Source organism: Apus apus, chromosome 3, assembly GCF_020740795.1.
Source record: "Apus apus isolate bApuApu2 chromosome 3, bApuApu2.pri.cur, whole genome shotgun sequence".
Classification (NCBI taxonomy): Eukaryota; Metazoa; Chordata; class Aves; order Apodiformes; family Apodidae; genus Apus; species Apus apus.
In genome coordinates, this window is record NC_067284.1 from 34,978,995 (window position 1) to 34,998,794 (window position 19,800).

Below are 19,800 nucleotides of genomic sequence, written 5' to 3' on the forward strand. Positions count from 1 at the left end.
AGAAAGGGAATTTCCACTGAGTTTCTAGGGTTTTTTTTTCTGAGAAATTTTCTACCAGCCCTCAATAGATTACAGAGGGTATATGCCGTGAATGTATTTGGTTGGCCACTTCTTTCATGAGTCTTATTGCATAATCTGGCTTTATAGAACCCTTGCTCTCCGGAAGCAGTTGAGCCTTATTCCCTCAACCAGTTCCCACTGTCCATGCCACAGTATACTGTTGCTGGACCTCTTTTTTGGCTAAACAGCAGGCTGCAATGATGAAAAGAGGGAAAAGCAGAACCCAGACTGCTGATATGTATAGTGACAGTGGCTGCTAAAACTCTGGGAGTAGCCACCACCACTTTCTGGATTTTCTGATGCTGCATCTCACAACTATCATTAAGTGGTGGTTTCCTCATCTTTGTAACTCCCACCCAGTCCTCTTGCTTTTGGCATCTGTTTGGTTTACATAACTGAATTCTGTCAGGATTCCTTTGTCTGTTTTTTGTTGTGTTTTTTTTTCCTTCATGGTTTCAAAAGGCAATTAAGATAATTATGAATCGCAAAATGATGATGAGGATAAGCTGTAAAATGATGAAGATTGATTGTTCAACAATGACCTCATTTTCAAAATGACAATCTGTTTGATCCTATGAGAGCTAGTTGCTGACCTCAGAGTCCATAGAGTTTATTATTTTTAATATATTTCCTTCTGTAGATTTGTATTTCTTTATCCAAACGAAATGTTGCCACTGAATTTTATGCCTCTTTTAACTCTTAATCATTTTGAAATAGTTTGTCTGAAGTTAGAAAGATTATGCATTTGCACGTACTTCTTTATTAAATACTGAGCTTGGAAAGAATAACATTAGCTCATTTCACTAGTGCAAACAAAATTATATTATGGTCTTTGAAAATTAAACAGGAAGGCAAAGAAATATTTGAAAATTATTTGTTAGTAAAACTTCGTTTTCTTTGTTTTGTTTTGTTTTCTGTTGTTTTTTTTTAGGAAATATTATCAACATCAGGAGCAGAATTTTTCTCTGTTTATTGAAAATGTATGCTATCACATTACCTATTGCTGGCTGAGAGCAAGTACCAGCCTAATAAATCAATATATGTTTTTAAACGAATAGGTTTTACAGGCCATTCTGCAATATAACAGCCTATAAGCTTGTTCAAGCTGGAAACGAACATTCATCATAATTTTGTACAACATTTGGTGTAATAGGAACCTAATCTCATTTCAGGTTCTGAAGCAGATATTTTAATTAAATTAGCAAACAGAGATGATGACAATAATAACAGGAGTTCTTACGGCTGGTGGAATACATCAGTAACAGCTTCTGCCTGGGAATCTCTGCCAGGTGCTTTGTCATCAGTACCAAACACTGACAGGATTGCTCTTCCTGTCTAAAGTTAGAGGCGGAGAAGCAGAGAATGAAATTTGTCCATAAGGTAAATTACCCACCACTTAGGGACAGCTCATGCCTTGGAAAGAAGACACTCCTCAGGAATGTGAGGCCAGGGTTGGGCTGCTTCCCCTTCAATCTCATCACGCCTCATGCAGTCATAGGGAGAAAATGAGCACAGAAATGAGTGCCTCCTTCCCACGTCACCAGCAGCCCCGATGCCTGTGCCACCCATCCTGCTGGGCCCACGTGCTTTCCGGCTCAGTCCCAGGACATGGGAGGGAGACACAGAGTCAGGAAGGTGGGGAAAATTTGGATACCAGGCTAGGAGGAAAGCATGCCGTTTCAAAATCACACTGTGCTTGTTTCGGTTTAATTCCCAGTCTCTCAAACATCAGATACAATACTGAGTTCAGATCCTCAAAAAGTGTGTGTTAGAAGTGACATCCCTTGTAGCTCATTTTTACATACATCAACAGGAAATGCAAATGGCACATACTTTGATCTTCTGTTAGTGAATATCCAAAGCATCCTCCATTACATACTGTGCCTATGATTAGCAGGGTCTCAACATTTTCCCCAGAGCTTTCTCTGCTTCATTTAATCAAACAAAATCAAATCACTTTCCAAAAGCAACAGGAAATGTCCATAAGTAGGTGAATATGTGATTCCAAACTCAAACCCCAGGTAACACTGGTGTGGAAGCTCTGGAAATAAGCAAATTGAAGGAGCTTAGAGACAGAATTGTGTAGCAGCACTCCCCTTCAGTGTCTCTGATGATAACTCTTAGACAGCTTCTTTACAACTCCCATCCACGGATTATGCACCTTTGGAAATATTCTTATCTGCTAGCAAAGGAAAGGATGAAGAACCTGAAAGAATCCTCCTGTTCTATCCAAAAGGGTGAAATAGAGCATCTGCTCCCAGGCAATGGTTTTTCTATAGGAGTTAAGAAAAATGTTCTGAGGACATACTGTGCTGTTAGCAGTATCTGATCAATAAAAAGGACTTTCTGGCTGGTCTCTTAACTGTATAGAATCACAGAAGGTGTTGGGTTCAAAGGGACCTTTAAAGGTCATCTAGTCCAGCCCCTCTGCAGTGAGCAGGGAACTTTTTAGTTAGATCAGGTTTCTAAGAGCCCTGTCAAGCATGGCCTTTAATATCTCCTGGGACTGGGCCTCTATCACCTCTCTGGGTAACCTGGTCCAGTGTTTTGCCACCCTCATAGTAAAGGACTTTTTCCTAATATCCAATCTAAGTCCACCCTGCTCTAGTTGAAAACCATTGCCCCTTGTCCTGTCGCTACATGCTTTTGTAAACAGCCCCTCCTCAGCTTTCCTGTAGCCCCTTCAGCTACTGGAAGGCCGCTGTGAGGTCTCCCTGGAGTCGTCTTCTCTCAAGGCTGTACAACCTCAACTCTTAGTCTATCTTCATAGGTGAGATGCTCCAGCCAGTCTTTAGTGCACTGTCTAGTGGGATCATGTTGGATCAGCTTTAATATGTCAACAGCATGGGGGGAAACAACTGAACATGTGCTAAAATAATTGCTAATTAAAATAGCCTATTTAAACTAGAATGAAGTTGTATACAGCATTCCTGCAGCAAATAGGCATATCAGAATGTTTTTCCTTTGTAACTTTATCAAAGTGAGAAAAGAATGTTTCCAGCATGGATATTTCTAACACTGTTCTGTCCTGCTAAATCCAAGTTGACAGATTATGAGGTAAAAAGACAGTGGGGGGTAAAAAAAATGTAGCTTTATGCTTTTTCAAGCATGTACATGATTCCTGCAAAACAAGTTAATTTATCTGATTGTTTTCCCACATAAAAATCAAATGCAGATAATTTCCACCCCTTGACCATAAGATCCACTTGTTACTAATCAGCTGCCTCCTTGCTTGCAACCACTATACCTTGTTTCTCAAAGGGGAAGGAGAAGAGAAGAGAAGAGAAGAGAAGAGAAGAGAAGAGAAGAGAAGAGAAGAGAAGAGAAGAGAAGAGAAGAGAAGAGAAGAGAAGAGAAGAGAAGAGAAGAGAAGAGAAGAGAAGAGAAGAGAAGAGAAGAGAAGAGAAGCGTTCAACTGCAGTTCCTAATGCAAATTATGACGGCGTACCACTGAAATCAGCAAAGCTATCTGAACTTACAGCCCCAAGTCTGGACACACCCTTCACTTCCCGTTGTTCCTGGCACCGCTTGCCCCCTCTCTCAGCTAAATACGGTCAATCTCTTCACTTAAAGGCACCTTTAAGCATAATTTCCCACTCACTTTCTTCGAAGTGTCCATACCCACTGAGAGACGAAGCAACTAAAGCTGAAAGCAGTGTTTCGAAGCAGAGTATTGCTGTAGTAACATCGTGCTTTTCACTGCAAGCTTGTTTCCTTATTCATGTTTTCCCCTTAATTCCTGACACAGCAGCATCTTTCCCTTAAATTACACTGCCCCTCGTTCTCTCCACCCGCGGAGCGCTGCGGCTGGCGAGGGGCGGCTGGCGAGGGGCGGCTGCCCGTTCCCCTCGGCACCGCCGGGGCCGTGCGAGCGGACCCAGCCCCCGCAGGCCCGGGCGCTGCCGGCCGTGCAGGGCCGCCCGCCTGGGCGGGGCGGCGCCGCCTCCTCACGCCTCCGCCGTCACGGCGGGACGGGGCGGGCCTGCCGCTCCGCGCTCTGGTGCCGCCAGCGCCCGCCGCGCCCAGGGGGAGCCGCTTCGCCGGGGCCGGTAAGGGCATCGGGAGCTCGGCTGGGGCGCTGGGGGGGGGGAGGAGGTCGCCCCTCGGCCCGGAGGAACGGCAGGGCGGTGTCCGGGCGGCCGGGAAGGAGCTGCCAGGCGGGGGTGGCCAGGCAGGGCGGGAGGGCCGCAGCGCCACGCCGGCCGTGGCGGGGGTCGGGGCCTCTCCTCCGGCTGGGCGCTGCCGCCCGGCCTGGGCAGTGGGGCGGCTCGGGGTGGGAGCCGGGCCATGGTCACGGTGGAGCGGGGAGGGCTGGGCCGCGGGCGGGGAGCTCGGTTTTGGAGTGCGGCCGGTTGTGTCACCGCCACCTCCTTTCCCTCACACCTCTCCCTGTGGCATCCCCTTGGTATCGTGGCTTTGGGCTTGTGATACATCCAGGGATAGACTCGGGGCTCACAGCTGCTGTTTCACAGGCGCTTATGTCGAATTGTAAGGTGGGGACAGTCGCTTTTATCATATTGAGACGCTCTCTGTGCTGTTCTAGATCCGAGGTGAGCTAAGTGTGTCAGCAGGAGGGAGGGAGAGTATAAAACTTGCATATGTAGATAGCAAGCCTGGGCCTGGCGCTCCAGGCCCGTGGCCCAACCTTATCCTGACTTTCCTGGTGAGCCTCTCGCCCCTGCATCAGCAATGGGCACTTCTCGAAACTAAAGAAGGAAGTGGAAGGTTTCACTCCTCATTGCATGAAATGCAAAGCACTGCATCTTAATTAAAGCTCAGTGATACAATCCCGGGGTGCTCGCTGCCAGAAGCGGTGTGCTCATGTGTTGTCATCCCGTCCCCTGACGAACAGGCCGTGCAAAGGTAGCCGTGCTGGTGGAGCAAGTGGAGCCCCCCTGACCCGGGATAGTCCAGGCACTTGCTTTGTCACCAGTGCGGCCCTTCAGCCTGGAGCTCACGGTTTTGTGCAAGTGCTGCTAATAGAAAAGAACGAACAGAGGAGGGGAAAAAGTTAAAATGCATTAAAATTGGAAAAAAGTGGTGCTAAAATGGTGGCAGTGTTTGTGTTCCCTTAATGAAGATGTGGCTTGTGGTCTTATATCAGAACATTAAGTAGCACTCTTCTTGGTTGTTTACATTGAAGTTAAGCTCTTTGGTGGGAGGGGAAGAGACCATGAGCTGAGAATGTAGTCCTTAGCATCCTAGTAGGCCTCAGAGGGAGGTCTGGGACAACTCTCTGCCGGGACACCTCTGCACTGGGACATCTCCCCACAGACCGGCAGATTATACAGGGCTGTGCTGGTCTCCCAGTGGAGAGATGTCCTGGCAGAGAGCTGTCCTTTCCCATCAGAGAGACTCAGCACCCAGCGCAATTTTGTGCAAAGATATTTCTCCCTTGGTTTACTTGATATGACAATTTGGTTCAAAGTAAACAAGCTGCTATTAGGGAGATTTTGGGTGAGGAGACATAACGCACTAGATGTACTGGGGTTCTGGTCTATCTTCGTTTTCCCATGAGATGTTTGTCTGCCAGCAGCACAAGAAGCTTGGCACTTTGAAACAGTCATCTCAGGTCCATTTTCAGCCCACCCGTTCCCTTCCCATTAGTTCCAGTACCCAGTGTTCATTTTCCTATTCCTGCTTCATCATCAGGCCTCTAAACATTTTGTGTGCTCCTGGGAAACAATTCCCTTTCTTAAGGCACTTCCCCAAGAACTAGTATGTTCTGTTAGGCTTGTGAGAGTTATGTGCTTCCGTCACCTATTTAATTATAAATATTGGCGTGGAGGAATTTGACAGTGACAGGCATATTCTTTTTGGAGCCATATATGCTGAGTGTTGGTGATACATTAGGCCTAATCATATCTTAGGTTTTCATAGTTTAGTTTTTCACCCTGGACAGTTCTAAATGCTGCCACTTTAAATTACATCTTTGTTGGGCATAATAATTTCTAGGGAAGATGACTAAAACACTGATCAGTGGCACAATCTAGTATTACTATTTTTTTCCTTAAAAAAAAAAAAAAAAGAATGCTTCTAGCTACTGCTCAGTATAAGCTTGATTTTTGTATGTTTCAGTGTGACTAATGTGGCAAGGCTGAAAGAATTGGTCAGAGTAGAACAGAAAATTACCTTTTGACATCTTTTATGTTAGTGTTGCTGTGTTAGAGTGAAGGAAGTTTTAAATAAACTTTGCTTGCTTTTCCCTGCCCTATATGGATTTAAGTTTGAATTCTGCCTGAAAATAGATGATAGAAAAAAATCTGAAAACTTCTTTTTTATTATTATTTTAAGAGGGTAGGAAGGAATTTAATTATACTGCTATGTTGTTTGCATATTTATTATGCTCTGTAGTTGGGTTTGTATAATGGAAGCCCCCAGCCTGCCTTTGTGGACCAGGACTGCAGCACATTAGGAGCTGTAAATTCACAAAGTGGAAGATACGATCTCTGTTTTTGGGTAGTTTAGCCTAAGCATAAGGTGAAAAAAGGAGATAAATAAAAAAAACATCTTAACCTCCCTCATCCCCACTACAGAAAATAGTGACAGATTTAATGTTCACCTGCATATTACAAAGTCAGTTGCTTTGAGTTGGTTATGAGAATCCCTCAGGTGCTGTAGTAGGGAGTACTTATTGTACAGTGTACTGTCTGCCCTTTATTCCAAGAGCTGTTTGGGTTATTTTAAGTTTAATTTTACTTGCTGCCAAGTCTACAGCCAGTGCTGTCTGAAGATGGTACTGTGTGCTGGGTTGACTACTGTAGGTGCCAGAGTCAGGCTGCTGGAGAGCAGTGTAGGAGAAAGGGACCTGGGAATCCTGGTAGACAGGAGGATGACCATGAGCCAGCAATGTGCCCTTGTGGCCAAGAAGGCCAACGGCATCCTGGGGTGCATTAGAAAGGGTGTGGTTAGTAGGTCAAGAGAGGTTCTCCTACCTCTTTATTCTGCATTGGTGAGGCCGCATCTGGAGTATTGTGTCCAGTTCTGGGCCCCTCAGTTCAAGAAGGACAGGGATCTGCTTGAGAGAGTCCAGCGCAGAGCTACAAAGATGATTAAGGGAGTAGAACATCTCCCTTATGAGGAGAGGCTGAGGGAGCTGGGTCTCTTTAGCTTGGAGAAAAGGAGACTGAGGGGTGACCTCATTAATGTTTACAAATACGTAAGGGGTGAGTGTCAGGGAGATGGAGTTAGGCTTTTCTCAGTGATGACCAGTGATAGGACAAGGGGTAATGGGTGGAAATTGGAGCATAGGAGGTTCAAGGTGAATATATGAAAAAATTTTTTTACTGTGAGAGTGACAGAGCACTGGAACAGGCTGCCCAGAGAGGTTGTGGAGTCTCCTTCACTGGAGACATTCAAAACCCACCTGGATGCGTTCTTGTGTGATGTGCTCTAGGTGACCCTGCTCTAGCAGGGGGGGTTGGACTAGATGATCTTTCGAGGTCCCTTCCAACCCCTAAGATTCTATGATTCTATGTAGGTGTGCCTTGTCTCATCTCAGTATTTGGGTGGTGAAACCTTCTGAGGTGAAACAGATTGAGCAATGTTACATTGCAGAAATCTTACAAATCATGGTTGGTACCATGCTACAAATTTTCTGTAGCTAACATTGTGACTGGCTGCAAATTTTTTTGCTAAAATCTTCAATTTTTTATTTTTAGCTGTGTTTTTTCACTGTTTGAAGGTTTTTTCACTTTTTTTTTTTTTTGGCAGTATTTTCAAAGGAAGTCACATTCAGGAGTTGTTTGGGAGAAGCTTTGTTTCTGTGACCTTTATTTAGAAAAAAAAATAATCACATACAAGAAAGCCTCATGACTTGTCTCTGGATACTTAAAGGCATAAGATCCTAATTCAGATCAGATTTAAATTTTCAAGCATGTCAATGGAATTCAGCATATGCTTTTTGCTTTCTGAAAGTTAAGGAAACTGTTGCCTGGGGTTCTTATCCTAATGTTGTGTATGGGCTAATTTTATAAGGGAAGGAAAACTCTTAGAACATTTAAATAAGGTAATACAAAATTTATTTGATGGTTATTGACTGTAGCTGACTGGAGCCTGCAAGATATTTTGGTGACTGCTGCTGAGATCTGACACGCCCTGTGCTTGTCACGTCGCTGTGTTTTCTACTGATGCTTTCAACGATGGCACTGGGGACCCTCTCAGTTGTGGAATTCCTACTTTCTTGTCTCTGCATTTGGCAGTAATCTGACTGGAAATAGCCAAGGGAAAAGTGGATTCTTTCCATGCCTGACACTTTTCTAGAAAACAAGTTGATACTAAGGTTCCATTTATTTTTTTTTTTGCTTGGGTATGGAGTGACAGTGTGATGCAGGAACCAGTAAATGCAGAAATTAGGAAAAATATATAATAATCCTTTGAATTCTTTAAACTTCTTGTATGCACAGGGAGATAATTGCTTCAATGAGTGTTGATGAAGTGTTCTGATTCTTTCATTTTTGACAGTAGACTCAATTCTTCGCACTTTCTTCAGTGGCTCGAAAAGCCCAGTTGCCACTGGGTACACTGCCATGCAAAAACAGAGTTGGTGAGTGAAAGGTGCAATCAAAAGCTTCACCCGACTGAAACTTTTAGAGGAACTGAAGACTACCACAGATGCATGCATCTCTGTTCCAGTTTTAATGCAAAGTGTACTTCCCTCAACTGCAGAAGGGTATTCACTTTCCCATTTAAAAAGTTATGCAGGCAGCAAATACCAAAATGCATCATGGCAGAGTAGTTCAATGTAGAAGTGAAAAGGGGTAATTTCTATGGAAATTTAGAGTCTTGATGGATGCTCGTGTCACCTTGGTATGGAAGGAGGTGCTTGGTGCACACATCTGTTTTGTTTCCTGGTAGCTGAAACCCTGACCTTGCCAAAGGTGTTAGCAAAACTCCCATTGACTTTCCAAGGGCTCAGCTATCTGTGTTTTCAGAGGAATTTGAGTAACTCGGTGCTAAGGAGCAAAGGGTGTGCAAGTGGAGGTGAGGTGTTTGTTCAGTTCAGATGGTTGTGTTACTGTGAGAACTAGAATGAGGAAGAAGTTCACACTTCCCATTTAAAAAATAATAATAAATACAACATTTTCCTTCCGTTTGGACTGTTTTTCCTTGACTTCAGGCATTTGTAGTGAAGACTGGGAAGTCCTGAGGGCTGATGGTTTACATTTTTCTGTCTCTTCTGCAGATCAGTAGCTTACCCTGTCAGCAGCCTGTGTTATTAACGTTGCTTGGGGGGAGAATTTGTATGAAGTAAAACAACTGTGAATTTGCACAAATATCCTGCAACCTCACTATAAATCTGAATTAAAATGTGTGCCGATACAAAGAATTGTATCAACAATTAAAGATTTAAATGTGCAGACAAAAAGCTAAGCTATACTGTGGACTTCATCATGTATCAGCTGAACATCCACTCATAATGTGTTGTGTTTGGCTGCCTATCTATGTAGATAGAAAGTTGAAAAGTCTTCGGTGTTGTACAAGCTGTGCATTTATCAGTATAGTGCAGTGCAGCTTTTTAAAGATCCTTTCGGTGAGCTGTTAAAAATTTTCAAGACAAAAAAAAAGAAAGTCAATCACTGCTTTTGTCAATATTTGGATTAAATATACTGTTTGTATCTCTTGATTGTTGATGAGAACAGTGCTACAGGCAGCTGCCTGGTGAATATAAACATGAAGAAAAACAGTCATTAGGGTCTGTTTTGGTTACTTCTGTAGCCTCTCTACGCAAGATAATTTGGTCTCTTGCCCTCTCCTCTCCCTAGAAGCTGCATTTTAACGTTTAACTTTTAACATGAAATATAATATTTAACTAAAAAAGCCTTTCTAGCCTGTGCTAGCATTGTGGTTAACATACTACTAAGGAGTTTAGAAATACCCATAACTTGTAAAAGCAATGAACAATGTTATTTGAATGTTATGCCTACAATTGTGTTTTCTGCTAAATTGATAGAATTTCCTTACTTAGTCACCACACAAAGGCATAGAGCTGTGTAGTTACCGTGAAGTTTGTTTCGGTTTACTCTACAATACAAATTCAATGCAAAGTTGCCCAGAGTTTTCAGAAGGGTCAAGGGTTGTTATGCCCGTTTCAGACCAGATAAGTGGGATTTAAGGTGGCTGGCTGACTTCACACTGTGATCTGAGACCCAGAATAACTTGAATCTGCGTGTGATACAGACAGAGACAGGAAGCAATACTGCAGAGAGCTAGCATGATTTGCAGGTGATTGTGCGGCAAGGACTTAGAACAGTGCAAATACACTCCCTGTTGCCTCATGTGCAATCAGATTGTTCATTACTAGGGGATACTTCAGGGCCTGAAGACTCCAAGCAGGGTTTGGCACCCTGGTGCAGCAGTCATTTCAAAACTGTGCAGGGTTTGTCTTCACAGTAGCAACAGCTTGTTCATCCAACATAACCTGCAGGACAGCAGGGATGAGCCTGACTTCTGTAGCTGCATCCCTGGTGAAATTCTGGTGGGATGGGTCTGACCAGTGCAATGTCTTGGCGGCTCCACTAGAAATCAATTCATATCGTAGAGATGTGAAAGCAATAATCATTTAAAACAACCAGGGGGTTGCTGTGCTGTACATCGGCACTTCTGAAGGTGAAAAAAAAAAATATTTGGCAACAAGGACTGTTAATTTTTTTGTTTTGTTTCTTAAAAAAGTTCATAAACACTTGAGTTTGCAAGCTGTAGCACAGCTGCTATCACTCTTGACAAATCAGTTGACCTTTTCATTTCCTTATTTTCCGTTTAAACATTTAAATGTCCTTTCTCTGTCTTCCCTAAAACTGAGTTTTAGCAGTGTCTGTTAACCAGAAGTTCACAGGCTAGGAGAAGAGTAAATTGCTTGGAAGGCTCGTGGTTTAGGTTGAATAGTGGAAGTGTGGAGAACTGGTGAGGTTAAAATGTTGAACCTGTGAAGCTGATGTAGAGGAGAGTGGAAAGGCTAAATTTAAGACTTAGCCTAAGACAACCTGCATGAAAATTTGGGATTGTATTGGATGCACATATGCTTGATTGGTTTGCTTTCTCACTGCAGAACAGATAAATTGCCAGTTTTAATTTGCACATGTATCCTAAGCTGTAACCTGTGAATTTGGATTTAGAGTATGTTTGAATTTGTGCTGAAATTTGGTTTATACCAAATAGATAGAAAGCAGGCTAAGACATCTCTAGTAGTTACATGCTACATGGTTGTATGTCTGTGCTTTTAGGAAAAGTGTGTTTGTGAGTATTTGTGTTACCAGATTTTGACCTTTTTAGATAACATATGATCGTTCTGGGTGCAAAAAACCAAAACAAAACACACCTAAAAATGCATTTGTATACCCAAGTTGTTGAAAAATGAGTTCGTATTGAGAAACAGCAGCTGAAACAGGTTAAGTTGGTAGTTTGTAGAATTCAGATGAAACTGGATTACAACTAAAACTGAAGTGGTTAAAATGAGTGGTGTTTAGAGGGAACTGGGTTCTTCATTCTGACATCTTGTGTGATATCTGTTGGGGTTTTTTTCTGTGGTTTATGTATACTGGGTTGTATTGGTGGGATGGGTCATCCACCATATGGAAATAATCATATATTTGCTTTGGGATGTAATTCATCAGATGATTTGGCATTAACAGAGGAAACATACATTCATATTTATTTATATTTTTTTTTAAGAAAGCATTAGCTTAAATTCCATCTTTGAAGTACTGTGTTTTCAGAGAGGGTAAACATTAGTATACAGTTTTCTTAAATCTTTTTCTCTGCATTCTTCTTGAAGATGGTGAAGAACTGTAAACCAGTGACAAAATATAACTGTCTTTTTGGGGGGGGGTTTAGGTGTCCTTAAGAGGTGGAGCCTGTCTGACTTGTTCTCCTTGTGGATGATCTGGATAGCGAATCTACTCAGCCATGTCATACGGTGCCGGATTTGGGGATCCTAATCAACTAGCCCAACGCATAACTTCTAACATCCAGAAGATCACACAATGCTGTAAGTTGCATTTATGCATGCTTTATATAAAACTTTAACAATGGTGGTGACCCCCATTCAAGGTTAATTTATTGGACTCATTCATGGGAGGTCACTCTTTGGCTTCACCTTCTCATTTGACTGGTTTGTGGCAGGCCACACGGTAGATCCAGTCCTTCTTATGTATGGTTATGTGTGATCTGTCCTGGGGAAGTGTAGTATCACTCAGTATTTGCCAAATGAATAAATAATTAGTAAGATGGCTGCTGGTAATAAGCCAGTTTTGTCCTGACCAGTTATGTGGCACTTTAAGATGGTAGGCTGAGATGTTTGCTGGGCAAGGATTGTGTCAAATATTTGCTGGAGCTTGTTTAGCAGGGGCAGAAACTGTGGCCTTGCAACTGTCCTTGGAAGTACATATTGGATATGTAAATAGGATTGTGAAGGTTTTAATATACTTGAGCTTAGATTCATACTATCTAATTTTTTAACCACATATCTGGGATGCTCAAGTAAGAGGTAAGCTAGACTGCTGGAGTTTTCAGTCCTTTTCCCTTTCCCTCAATTTTCCATTTTATTTTCAGTATTAAATATGAAGCAAATACAACTTGGATCTCTCCAATTATGTGAGGGAGAGGGGAGCTAGCCATGAACAGCATATGACTAGGTTTTAGGCACGCATGTTTTTGATGTTGTGCATGATGTAGTGTGCGTGGAGAAATGTTTTTTTTTATTAAAAGTTTAGATGAATTTTAATCAGTTAAGTATGTCAGTTTTAATAAGAAGTTTGATCGTTCTTTTGCAAGACAAGTTTTAGGAGCTGGTGTCTGTAGCCCTGATTAGTGGCACAGATTGGGCTATTTTGTATTTTCTTCCAGAATTTATTTAAATCCCAAAAGACGGGAAGAAAAATTGCAGTTTTGCTTTATTGGAAAGTTTCTGTGCATCAGGATTGTATTTCCTCAAACCTAAAATTAACAAACAGGCTCAGTAAAAGCTCATACACCTTATTTCTTAAAATCTGTTCAGTGAATTCACTAGGTCTCATGGCTTCTAACTTGGTCTTCCAGAGACTCGTAGCAGCCCGTGTCAAACACTGAGGCTCCAAGATGTAAAAAAGAGGTCTCTGTTGTCAGGCGAAAATGTAAAATGAAATCAGTGGTTGAAACTAGAGCATTGTGATATAGCTAAACATAATGAAATATCTTCTGCTGGATTCAGCAAGTCCTGAATCTCATCCTGCCACTTTCATCTCCTCTCTTGCTTCTGCTGTACCTCCCCTCCCCTTGGGACAAACAAGACATACTAAAATTTAGCAAGCTGCCCAGCTTAGATAGAAGGAGACATGCTGCAAGGGTTACATGCAATTCTGCCTTCCTTTCTTTTTTGAAATTTACATGGCTGAAGTCTGAGCAATAGACAGGTGCTTCTGCCATTGCAAGACCCAAGTCCAAATCTCTCTTAGCCCCACTGCTGTGTGGCTTCAGAAACAGGAGCTTTGCCTTTAAAAACTCCAGCCAAGCACTCTCCTAGAACGGGTAGTTACACAGCTGGATTTCATCCCTCACTCTTTTGTAGATCAGACTGAACTGTTAGCACTCAGTTACTTTTGTAGTCAGTACTCGTTGGGTAGATTTTATGAGGATCTGGATTCTGTGGGCATGCTGAACATGTTTCTTGGACTGAGCTCTCCAAAGCCTTATGTACACTTTTCTGGCTATTTTGTTCCCATGTGTAGTACCTGTCCAGCTTTCTGTTGGAAGGTGTGAGCTGCAGGAACTTCCAGGTCAAATGGGGAGAAGCCTGCAAACTTAGGGAGCTGTAAAGCTGGTCAGCTGCTGAGTAGGTGTCTTTCGGACTGCAATTCATCATCTTGGTTAGGGAGGGAGGGGAAGAGAAGTATCTTGATCCTAAATCCATGCTTTTCCTTCCAAGCAGTTGAATTGATTTTGTGCTCCATCCAGAAATTCTTAGCATTTGTGAGATATGTCAGCACATCTGAAATCTTCTTGGTTTAATTGAGTTGGGTGGATATTCTGATTTTCAGAGTGAGATTAATAGAGTACAAGAATTACGTTTCAGATTACTGAACCTTTTCAGGAGGTCCCTCAAAACTAATTCATGCTTTAGTTATCATGCCAGCAAACTGAATACTGCTACAGAGATACAGATAAGATAGAGGCTAGTTTAAAGGAAGCTAGCTCTTCCAGCTAGAAGCTGGCCCTTTAACTTGTGGGAGAAATACAAAAGAACTTCCTGAATTTGACAACACTGTGCTGCTGAGATTTCGTAACACACCAGGGTTTTACAGCAAGCAGTGTTGGTCGGAACAACAATCTTTACTGTAACATTTTGTCAAGGTTGAATTATTACAGACACCCTCCAAGTAATAAATTTATTCTGGTTCTTGATTAGCTGTTCTTAATACGCTATGCATAGACAAGATAAAATATGTCTATAAAATGCCTCACACTGCATAATGCATCCACATGATCCTGCTGTCGTATTCATACTCGTGATCCTCACCTCCCTTCTTTCTTAGTTCATGTAGCCCACTGTTACTGATTGACAAGCAGAGCTCATCCCTCAGCTGGGGAGACACACCACTTAAATAATTGTATCAGTTGCAAGGTAGTATTCTTTTTACTCTGGATTGTTCTGTGGTAATGGAGAGGACCTATATTTGTGTCAGGTAACAGCTCGGTTGGCTTAGCACCTTTTTAACTTTAAAGAACAGACTTTATTGATCTTGATTTCTTGATCCCATCATGCTGTTGATTGTTATGTTGGAGATGTGTTAAGAGCTGTAAATTGCTTCTGTCTCACTTGAGCTGCTGGTGAACTACTACAGTAAAAGTTACCTGTAGTGGGCTTGGTGGGTCATTTTTAGGATCTTGAAGGTACAATTGAGCTAGCTAATGGGAAGTAGCATTCACTGCAGTCTGCACTCTCAACTCTCTTGGAAACCTAAGCCTGGAAGGCACCTATATGTGTTTGGGCTCCCAAACCCAGAGCTTCCATGGAAAGAAGGTTCTTTCAGCTGTTCTTTAAAGAAGAATCTGTGCTCAGTTTTGTGTTTCCAGCATTTCTGCAGAAATAAATGATAACATCACTTAGCAACATCTAGGGAGTGGAGTCTACTTTCCTCAGCCTGAAACTCATGTTTTGCTTATCAACAATATCTCTAAGCTGAGATTTATGGAACTAGTCTGCAGAGCATTTCTCTGTGCCTTTTGTTAAAACTGTTGCAGTGAGAATCTGGAACTGCAGAACTCTAGGCTCTTCTTGCCATTGGCTGTAGAGCTGCAGGCCTCAGGCAGGAGAGTGAGAGTCAGGCTCTCAGACCCACTCCAAGCACTTGTAGAGGGTCCATGTGACCCTTTCTGAGCAGAGCTGTAATACCTGGGGAGCCTCCATCACATGTGGTTGAGTGAGCTGCAGTGCTGTGTGCTGAACCTCAGGGAGGTCAGCGATGCTGCCAGCCGTGTCTCCCTGGCTTGGTTTCAGGTCTGTGTTAGCAGTGATGAGAAGCAGATCTGCAAACAGCTAGGGAAGGTTCAGATTGAAATGGTAAAACCAATTAAGTGTATGATGAGCTTCGGCACCTCTTAGGCTTAGGCAGCTGCTAAATTTCTGTGTTACTAGAACACAATTTATGATTAAAGTTTAAATGTCTGTCTGGAATCTGGTCCAAAGTAATTGTAATTCTCATTCCAGGCCTATCTTACATCTGATTATAAGATCTAGATGACAAACATTGTGTTGGACTATTGAAAAATGAAATTAAAGATGTCTGAGGTTTGTTCCCAACTTCCTGAATATGGAATATGGAGAACAGATTATAAGGAATGATGTAGGGTACAGATCTCCATCCTGTCTGTGCTTTGTAAATGTAGAATCCATTATCAAGGTATTTTAATCAGTGTTTACTGAAGGAGCTTTAGTTTCAGAATGGGGTTTCACAGGTTGCACTCTCACTTAAATGGCAGATTAACTTGCAATTACTTTTTTCAGTATTTCCTTGAAATATTTCCTGTTGGTTGCTCATTTACAGCAACTCTGTGATGTTATTTTTCATTCTTTCTTTCTTTTGCCTCCTCCTCTTCTTGAAGAGCATGTAGAAAATTGGAGAAGAAATCTGATCTTTCAACAAATAGAAAGATGAAAGTAGAATAAGCAAAACAACCAAAAAGCCTAAGTTTAAACCTTTCAGACTTCATACAACTGTGAAGATGAGGGGGAGCAGTTCTTTGAAATCTGACAGTTTCCTGCCTTTTAAAATATTTGCTTCTCTGTGTGTAGCAAAAAGAGAAAGCCTTTTGTTTAAAAAAATGTTCCCGAAAGGGAGCAAAATGGGATTTGCATTCATCTACAGGGAGAACTCCATAGTAATAAGAGCAGAAAGGATGTAGTTAGAGGAGCAAAAGCCTCTTTTACTCAGCTGGAAGGACTGGACTTTTGTTCTGACACTGTGCAAGAGGTAACCAGCATTGGTTTTTCCTCCTCCAGCATGCTTCTTCTCAAGTCTCTCTCCCATGTGTGGGTCACTGAGGAAGCAGACTTGGTACACCTTTTCTTTCGTTTTGCTCCTAGTGTTTTCTTTGGAGCTTCCAAATATGTCACTCTGCAATCCCTGAAGGAAAGAAAGAATGGTACAGGCTAGATAGGTCACTGTCATGTCTCCACTGGCAGATTAAGCTGGGGTTAGGGAGGTGTTGGTTTAGAAGCAGTTTAGAATGCTGCCTTTTGCCTGGGAACACAGAACAAAGCCTGAAATTGATAAAGTACACCCAGTCTTTGAGTTTTAGGGTATTTCTGGTTTGCAAACTGTAATCAAACAATTACAGAACCTGTGCTAACTGAAGTGAGGCATTCATGTTCCCTCTATATTTTGTGCAGTGGTAGTTGCAAAGCCAGTAAGAATAGCATGATCTACCCTTGCTCAGTATTGGCAAGGTCAATGATAGAGCATTTGACTTGTTCATGCACACTGAAAATCAGCCTAGCTGGAGAAACACATTCTGCATAGTGCAAGATAATGAAAAGAAAATTAAATTCAGTAGTCACAGTCCACATACAGCTAGAGGGAATCTGCCAAGCTTTGAGAGATTCTTTCTCATGAGGACTCTTGCTTTCATAAGGACTTTCTTTTATGTTTGTTAAAGTAGCACAAACACCAATTCATATGGAGCACATTCCCAGAAGGTCAGCTTCTGCCAGCAGAGTTCCCTCTGTCATGTGATACATTTCCTGTGACAGAAAGTTTATCTAATATCTGTTGGATCCTAAGTTTTGTGTAAGCCAGTATTTTCATTGATACATAGTTAAAATGGGAGTTGAATTGCATCCATCATATGACTTTAGCTTTCACTTCATGTAACTGTAGAAAATTATAAACATAGATTAAATCCTGAAGAATACAGAGTTCTGATATATGCCTTTTTGTTGTGGTTTAAAAAACAGGCTGAAACCTTCATGAAAAACTGCTGCTGTTTGTAACACCAACAGATTTGCATGATTATTCTTTAGCTGAAGAAAGATACAAAAGGGCAAGTGAAAATCAAATTAAATTGCTGAGGTGTTGAAATCAGAGCCTGTATGAAAAGAAAGTTCTGTTGTGTCTATATTTAAAATGCGGTTTTGTACAGGTGTGTTTTTTAAGCAAATAGAAAGCAGAGCTTGTTGAGACTTCTCATGTTGATATTGTCAAAAGTTTCTGATTAGCTGCTGTTAACCAGAATTTAACTGTGTGGGAAGATACTAATTGGAAAAAAAAAAAAAAAAGATTATTTGATTTAGGATGAAGTTTCAGTAAAGGCTGGTTGTTTAGATGTTTTAAGCACCTGCTGAGGAATTGAACTTGAATCTCCTGTATCGAAATCAAAACTTGAATGTGAAGGATAATAGGAGTAGAAATTCAGATATTTTGGTTCTTTCTAAGTGCCTGTCTTTCTGCAATCAGGTGAAGTCATGAAGCCCACAGTTCTTTCAGAAATAAACTGATTCTGAAAACTTCAAGCATGAATTGTTTGCATGCTGTTCCTAAAGGCCTTGTTCTGTAAAGTAGAATATATATTTAAAGTAATATGCCTCACAGGCTTGTTTATTAATTTGTAGAGTTTGCTAGTATTTTATGTGTTTTGTCTTGTTTGTTAAAATATTTTGGTTCTGTGGAAAATGGCATAAAAACAGTCTCTTATGTGGATGACACTGCAAAAGAGGAGCAAGAATTTATTTATGCTAGTGTCTTTTGTGTACACCTCAGAGTGCTATTTCTGCTAATTTGTGCAGCAAAAGGCAGAATTTTCCTTGTCCTACTCTATTTTGCTCTGCCTTAGTTAACTACTTTGGGGGTGGTGGGACAGAAGAGCTCTGGAAATTAAGCCATCCTAGTTCAGAAGCCGTTTAAATAGCAATTGTAAAATTGCTGTGCAATGTGTAAATATCAAGGTGACTATGGAAGACATCCACAATTTATCTGCATCTGTTGCTTTTTCTGATGGAGTAAGCATAAATGAACTCTCCTAGAAAAGACAACTTTTGCAAACCAGCCCAGATTTGCAGCAGAAAGGGGAAGGTGAACTGGCTCCTTCCTGTCTCTAGAGCGTTACATTTAAGAGCCTCTCTAAGGTACTTAAAATACTTACTCCAGTTAGTTCTGTTGGATTTTCCTCCTTGAGAACAGGAGGAGATGGTATGGCAGCTGGATCATCCAGAGAGCCTTCTGTGAAATCTACTGAACTGCTGTACAGGAGGCTGCACTCCTTTTCGGGCTCAGAATAAACCCCAGTCAGTGGTTGGCTGCCAGTGACCCTTGGACTGACTGCTTCTTTCTTGTGTCAACCAGTCTGTGAGGCGTTGCATGTCTTTGCTTCCATATTGTCTCCTCAGTTAGCTGCCTGTGTTAATGACCTGACCTCTTAAAAAAAGCTTTCTTCCTGTAGGTGGGTTGGGTTTATAGTGTTTGTGCAGCTACTGTTTGCTGCACAATCATGCATCATTTTCATAACTTAGTTATGAATATTCTTTAGAGAAATGTTCAAACTTTGGGGTTTCAGGGAGTTATTGGGGACATTTTAGGTTATGAAGTGGTTAGAACTTGATTTAATGATTTCCCCTGGGCTGAGCTGTAATAATTGATCACATGATCATTTACTGTGCACTTAATGTGTATTTAGTGTGCTCTATGCTCATATTAGAAGAGCAGGCACTACTTCAATCCCACTTCCCAGTGTCCTTGGAAGACTGTTGTAAATGGTAGTAAACCAGCATGAAATAATGACAGTTGCACTGAAAAAACTGCGGGTAGGTCCTGAACTCCAGAAATTGTTACTGAGGTTCTTAATCACTTGGGGACATGATTCCATTTAGAAATGCTAGAAGCTCTAATAAAATTCAACAGGAGAGGGCACAAGACTTGGTGTTTTCCCATTCTTATGTACTTACCAAGTCTTCAGTCCTTAGAGCTCTGAGAACAATCTTAATCCCTGTCCTCATTTTGTTTTCTTCTTCCCATACATACTTCAGTTACTGTTTCTGTGCCCCAGTGTTTTATCTTTTTCTGGTCTTAAACACTGAATTAAGATATAATAAAGCAAATAACTTAAAACTGTATTGCTGAAGATTTTAGATACTTAATTCCAATTAGGTGAGCTCTCGGGCATGGGGCTGCTGTGTACTAAATTGGAGTCTTGACTGGTGTATTGGATTTGATTAATCTAGTGAACTTTCCCTCTTGGTTAAAGTAGGGATAGCGAATCGTACAGCACAATGAC

The 19,800-nt window shown here is 41.7% G+C and overlaps 1 protein-coding gene and 1 long non-coding RNA gene across 2 annotated transcripts in view; one reads left to right on the forward strand and one right to left on the reverse strand.

The window, feature by feature from the left end:
* Nucleotides 1-1,014: 1,014 nt before the first annotated feature.
* Nucleotides 1,015-3,966, reverse strand: LOC127382690 (uncharacterized). Its single transcript, XR_007889022.1, has 2 exons — nt 3,662-3,966; nt 1,015-2,101 (listed from the first exon to the last, which is right to left on the reverse strand). It is a non-coding gene; the product is annotated as an uncharacterized LOC127382690 (long non-coding RNA).
* Nucleotides 3,967-4,025: 59 nt separating this feature from the next.
* STX7 (syntaxin 7) overlaps nt 4,026-19,800 on the forward strand; it is a 32,338-nt gene continuing 16,563 nt past the window's right edge. Inside the window, exons 1-2 of the mRNA XM_051615153.1 lie at nt 4,026-4,109; nt 11,893-12,046. Of these exons, the coding sequence (XP_051471113.1) occupies nt 11,965-12,046 (82 nt within the window). The 5' untranslated portion in view covers nt 4,026-4,109; nt 11,893-11,964. The remainder of the gene's footprint in view (nt 4,110-11,892; nt 12,047-19,800) is intronic.